Source organism: Poecilia reticulata, linkage group LG10 (assembly GCF_000633615.1).
Source record: "Poecilia reticulata strain Guanapo linkage group LG10, Guppy_female_1.0+MT, whole genome shotgun sequence".
NCBI lineage: Eukaryota > Metazoa > Chordata > Actinopteri > Cyprinodontiformes > Poeciliidae > Poecilia > Poecilia reticulata.
Genome location: NC_024340.1, coordinates 19042332 through 19048816, shown reverse-complemented (window position 1 = coordinate 19048816; position 6485 = coordinate 19042332). Strand labels below are relative to the sequence as shown.

The window sequence follows — 6485 nt, the reverse complement described above, 5'->3', positions numbered from 1 at the left end:
GGGGGAAGAATGCCATGCATGAATAGCTGTCTGTCTCCTCCTCTAATTTTTACTGAAAGTATAGTTAAGAGCTCGACAAGGCTTAAGTAAATTGACTTTTTCAAATCAGATCAACTTAGCCCTGGATCACCAACTCTATTCTCTTCTTTTCATGCTCTTCACAGGGGAGTTTAAACAGGGAAGCAAGGAGCACAATGACATACATGTTCTGCCTGAATTTAAGAGCGCACACAACTAGCTTTTAAAGTTGTAACATTTATCTTTTTATAAATATTAATAAACTTTGTTTTTCTCTTTAAACTTTTGTCTTTGTTTCTGGCAACCCCCATTCCAGGATAAGATGTTGGGGTCAAAAATACGGAGGATTATAAGATTTATGAAATTATGAAAACTATATTTTTGTAGCCTGTCAACCACACTGGCCAAAAAGCAAAAAATAGTTGTGGGATGTATTTTATTGTTTATTAATGAAAAAAAAAAAAAACATTGTCAGCTTTTGAGGTTTATCTGATCAGCACTAAAACAACATTTTAATGAAACAAAGCAGTGATATTTTTATAGAAAAGGGAGTAAGTCGCAGGAACTGAAAATAATGTTGCACATGTTTGCCTTGTTAAAAAAACATATCTACAGTTTTTGATTTTGTTTTTTTTTCTTATCAGTCTGGAAAAAGCTTTTAATCTTCTCTCTGTGACATGAACAGGATGTGGGGTCACTCTTTGTTCAAAAATGCATGCTGTGTTAAGCCAAAAATGACTTTCTGTGAATAAAAGTCACTGGATGTTTATGATATAATTTACTAAGAAATTGAATGAAAGCAACAACAAAGAAGGATGCCAATAGAAACAACCTTTCTTACATTTGTAACATTTATTTTGAAAATTACATTTGTCAGTGACAATCTAACTTTGTGCCCGTCTGTATCAACAAATTGTGTTACCTGACTAAATTTGTTTACAAAATCCATTCAAGGGCCTCAAGATGAAGTGCTTGACTTGGACTGCAGACCCCAGTTTCAAACAAGCCTTTAATTTCCTAAATCCAGTCAAGTCCAACCTTGGAAAGATGGAAACAAAAAAAGTAAGAGTTAGTAGGTATAACATTTGCATCTATTCTGTGTTAGCTTTATTCATATATTTGAGAAAGGTGTAATAGAAATAAATGTGGGATAATATTTTACTAAAGTGGATTGTCAAACCTATTAGTTGTCAAAAGTGTTGTCAAAAGTATTTTCTGTGTTTTGACTTTTGACTGAAATAAAAATATATTAATTTGAATTATTTATGTGCTTCACAAAATCAAAAGCCACAGAAATATGTAAAGCGGAAATAAAGTTTTGTATTATTTATTTTATTTTTTTACACAGCATTGTATACAGACGCCAGGTACTAATGTTTATACAAAAACCCATGCTACAAGCACCACCATTATTAGAGGCCCCCTTTGGGGCCCCCTTACTAAACTTCCTAGAAGCGCCCCTGCTTTCTCACACACCAGCAGCGTAAACCTGTTAAACAGCTACCAATATTTCCAGAGTGTGTGTCGGAAGGGGGAGTGGTCCCGAGGGCGTAGTGTAGGCGTGGGCTTGCTGACAGTTTCTGAGAGTGAAAAACCGGGGAGGACCGTCTGAAGCTGAGCAGACAGAGCGGACGCGCTCCGGTGAAGTTCTGTCCAGATCGGAGTTTTCTCTCTCTTTGCGCGCTGGAGGTTCAGCGGAACGGAGCTGGATCGCGAAACCTCGGTTCTGCCAGCAGAGAGACTCAAACTGAAGGAAATGAGATCTTTGTCGAGGGGAGGATTGTAGTCTGAAAGGTAAAGGAGGATTTGTTGATCGGTGCGTTAAGACGTGATGTGGAAGATAAAGCGTGCCTCCTTTATTGTTGTAGTAAAAATGTGATTTCTTTTCTTCTTGCTGCGTGATATATTTACACCAACCTGCTTCTGTTATTGACCTCTTAATTTCCGTGTTGTTGATGTATTATCAGCATTCTTTATTTTATCTGTAGGGACTCTATAACATTAATAGACACTTGGATAAAATGGGATTTAGTATCCTTTCGTAGTTAAGGTAGACTGCAGTTGTAAAGACCAGAGAATCCTTGTTAAACATTCCTCATTACGGAGTTAAAGTCTACTCACTTCCTTGAACATGTGGACTTTGAGGCTATAAGGGTTTTCTATGCATGTCCACCTGCTGTGCTCTAAATCCAGCTGTTTCCTTCCAGTTGCTGCTGCAGGAGGAGAACAACAACCTTTCCTTCACTCAGACCTTTGTCTTCAGGCTGCTGCTCTTTCAATGTGGCATACAGTTTTGCTCCATTCGCCAGGCTGAAATCTTCCAGGGTCAGGACCTCTGTCATGGCAGCCCTGCTCCTCGGGCTGCTGCTGTTCGCCATGCAGTCCCCTCCGCTCCCGTCCAGGCCCCTGGCGGACGGGGGGTCATCTTCGCCCCCCACCTCCTCGCCGGCCGCCGACAATGGCACCATCGGCCACCCCAACGGGACCCTGCAGCAGCTTCCTCAGATCATAATCATCGGCGTGAGGAAGGGGGGCACGAGGGCTCTGATCGAGATGCTCAGTTTGCACAGCGCCGTGGTGGCGGCTCAGAATGAAGTTCACTTTTTCGACTGGGAGAGTCACTATCAAAAAGGCTTGCCCTGGTACCTCAGTCAGATGCCTTACGCCTTCCCCGAACAGCTGACGGTGGAAAAGACGCCGGCCTACTTCACTTCTGCCAAGGTCCCCAAACGCATCTATCAGATGAACCCCAACATCAAGCTGCTGCTCATCCTCAGAGACCCCACGGAGCGGGTGCTCTCGGACTACACCCAGGTCTTCTACAACCGCCTCCAGAAGCACAAGCGCTACCAGCCCATCGAATCAGTGCTGGTGAAGGACGGAGAGATCAACCTGGGGTACAAGGCTCTGAATCGCAGTCTGTACTATGTTCACATGCAGAACTGGCTGCGGTACTTCCCCCTGGAGAGCATCCACGTCGTGGACGGGGACAGGCTAATCAAGGACCCCTTACCCGAGATGAAAAAAGTGGAAAGATTCCTAAAGCTGGAGCCGCAGATAAACGCTTCAAATTTTTACTTCAACAAAACAAAAGGATTCTACTGTTTGAGGGATCACGGGCGAGAGCGGTGTTTGCACGACTCGAAGGGCAGAGCGCACCCTCATGTAGCTCCTGCCATCCTGCAGAAACTCTACCAGTTTTTCCACCAACCTAACAGAAAGTTCTTTGAGCTGGTGGGAAGAACATTTAACTGGAAATGAATGTCTGAGTTTGTGCACAACGAGCTCACCAACAACATAAATGAAGGGACAACAGCTAATGTAAATTCAAACTAAATTTTTATTTTTTTACTAGTATATTTGTTACGGGGGGCAATCTGGGTCAATCCACCCCCTTCGCCTGCTCATACTTTAACTTTGTGCCCAGATGTTGCCATTCGGTTTGTTCCGTTTTGAACCTGTAAACACACCAGTTCATACAGATGTGCTTTATCTTTTGTTGTAGTTAGACAATTTCATTAATAATGGAGGTAAGGCAATTCATTTACCTGTATATTATTATCCATTAACTTAGAATCATCTCCACTGGTTGTGGCTATAAACTCCTGTAAAACACGACAAGCCCAATGGAACCAAAATAACTTTGAGTAGTGACCTGCTAGTGAAAATTTCTTAGCAGCAAACTATGATTGGAATATAAAAGTGGGCATAAATGGATGTTGGCTCAGCATGAAGCGTCCTGCAGTCGGCTCTGTTTTGTTCCCCCTAAACATTAGGTATGAAATGGCCAACAGTGAGGTGAAAATCAGGGCAGAGTGCTGGTTTTCTTTTCCAAACACCCATCTCATTGACACCCTGTGCTGTGAGGAATGTGGACCAGCTTCAGCTCGTATCAGCAGACTCGTATTGCACGGTGCCAGTAATGTTACATAAAGATATGCACTGAGCAGCATTTTATTGCCAGACGTTCTTCTTTAGCATTTATTGAGATAACATTGTTCAGATCTAACTGTATTTAAAGCTCTGAAGGAATTTATTGCTGCTATATTTTTTAAGGGGCACACACTAAGTATTGAACAATAATTTGTTCTTTTTGTGGTCAGTTTCCTTACTTTGTTTGCAAGAGCCAGTCATGTAAACACAGAACCCAGATACTGCTCATCAAAAACCCAACTGTAAATATTTTTCTAAAACTGAGAAGTTAACACTATAATAAAGATGTTATTTTATTTTTTACATGTCTACTGTTTTTTCCTTCTCTCTCTCTCTCTCTCTCTCTCTCTCTCTCTCTTTTTTTACATATTTTTATGCTGTGCAGTTTATCCGTGCTTGTAGTAGGATGACTCAGGTCATTATTTCTCCACCTGCTGACTTGCTTAACAGCTCTACTTCCCGTGTTTTAGTCGGGCTGTCACGCGTTTAGGAAACTATGCATTAACTTTTATTGTTCAGATAATGAGTTCTCTTGTATTTCCTGTTTGGCCGCCTGCTATCAGAAGAGCTACATTTGGATTTTAGTGCGTGTTTAATAAGCTGTTGTCTGATGCTTCATTAGCTGTTTTCAGAGCAGGTTCTTTACACAACTTAATTATCTGCTATTATAGCATGTGAGAATTAAGAGTGGGGGACAGAGGTGAAGTAAAATTTGAGCACAATCTGAACCAAAAAAAAAAAAATCAAAGGAGAAGTTGTTTATGCCCAAGGGTGCAATCATCTTACTTAGTTTTCAAGAGAGGCAAGGCATTATTTATTCAAATCACATCCGCAGACATTAAGCTCCAAAACCTCAGCCCCAAAAAAGGTTTTGTGATATTTGGATGTGGCCCGGATGCACTCAGAGGGATGCCAGGACTTCAGACAGGACGCTAAGCTTGCTGCTCCTTAAATCCATACTGCAACAAGAATTCCTTTTCTTTTCCATTTGCCCTCAGAGAGTGCAAATTATATCTTCCTGCTCTCTCTGCACTTTGCATGTGTTCACTTTGGAGAGATTATTGAGTAACCCAATCAGAGAGGCTTTGGAGTAAAACTCGTTTTGCTGCGGGCAAGAAGGAAAGAGGCGGAGAAGGTAAACAGAGATCTTGAGGGGCCCGGGTTGATCTTAGATTATCAAGGATCTCTATAATGTGCGTCATCTGGCCTGCATGGGGAAAACAACATAATGAACATTTATTTTCAAGATGGGGTCATTGCTGGTCGCCACATCTGGAGGAATGTACGGGAATCCAGCTGCTTTTGAAAAGTAAAACACAAAGCAGTAGCAATGTCAGTGTCACCTTCCTCTGGGTCAAAGTAAGACTGATGAAATATCCGGATAAATTCATTTTCCCTCCACACTACAGCCTGCAATAACTACCATTTAGGAAGAAGATGAATAAATTGCATACATGCTAAGCTTCAACTGATGATGCTCTTTTTTTGTTCAGGTTGTTCTTTTCTGTAGATGCATTTAAATAAATTAGAATTTCATCAGATGTTGATTTATTGCAGTAATAACTTTTTTTTAAAAGAACTGACACATTCCAGGGGTTTATTTCTTAGTTTTGATGATTATTGATTACACATAATCATTAAAAAAAAATCTAATTTCTTCAAAAAGGTTAAAATTACATAGGAGTTTTATAACAGATTATTAAATAACTGAAATGTTTGTCAATAGTCTTTACAGTATATGCCCTCAATATTTTGCTGAGCCACTTAAATGAAAAAATTGTGGCAAAGAAATATTTAAGCTCAGGTTGCACTTAGATACACTTAGATACAGCACAACTACTTTCTTTTGCAATGATCTATTTTTCCTTAACCTCCTTGTGGAGGATGTCATTGACAATCTGCTGGACATCTGTCAAGCAGTCATCCTCGTGATTGTGTTGGCCACACGATATAATAGTCCTAGTTATATAATTTTTAATTAGTTTAATGTGATATTCAAAAGTTTTGATAAAGCCATAACCTCAGAATTCACAGAAATAATCACATGACAAAGATTGCCACGTGTGAGGAGTTCATATCATGTATTTGGTTCAGTTTTTAAAGTGAACTACTTAAATAAATAGAACGTAAAATATACTCAAAGATATTTGCAAAGTGATCTAAAACTTACTAAATTACTAAAAGTAATTCATTTTTCAAATGTCCCATTTGTTCTGCAAGCATCAGTGTAGCAAATCAGTGGTTCTGCTGAATAAAACCATAGATTACAAGAAAGAGACACCACATAAACTTCAGGGTTGCCTGACATGATTAATTGCAGAGGAAAAAAGAAAAGCAATTTTTTTTTTTACTTGAGTGAAACCATTACTGGCTTATCCTTTCATGGTTGATTTCTGACTCACTTCGGAAGGCTTTGTACAATTTTTAAAGTGGGAAGTTTAAAGGTTGAATTCACAGTTTGGTGAAGATGTTAACAGCTCAAAGACCTGTGAAGTCTGAGCATGAACCCTTAATGTGCTAACAAGGCAGCAGAA

General features: G+C 40.0%; 1 protein-coding gene across 1 annotated transcript; it reads left to right on the top strand.

Annotated features, from left to right (window-relative positions):
- Positions 1–1543: 1543 nt before the first annotated feature.
- On the top strand, positions 1544–5492 carry hs3st1 (heparan sulfate (glucosamine) 3-O-sulfotransferase 1). The gene is made up of 2 exons (XM_008420532.2): positions 1544–1812; positions 2226–5492. Exon 2 carries the CDS (start codon positions 2359–2361, stop codon positions 3277–3279), a length of 921 nt encoding a protein of 306 aa, XP_008418754.1. The 5' UTR covers positions 1544–1812; positions 2226–2358; the 3' UTR covers positions 3280–5492.
- Positions 5493–6485: the final 993 nt, after the last annotated feature.

Excerpts from the sequence above, each read along its gene's own strand:
- hs3st1 (XM_008420532.2), top strand. The coding sequence starts at position 2,359 with ATGGCAGCCCTGCTCCTCGGGCTGCTGCTGTTCGCCATGCAGTCCCCT.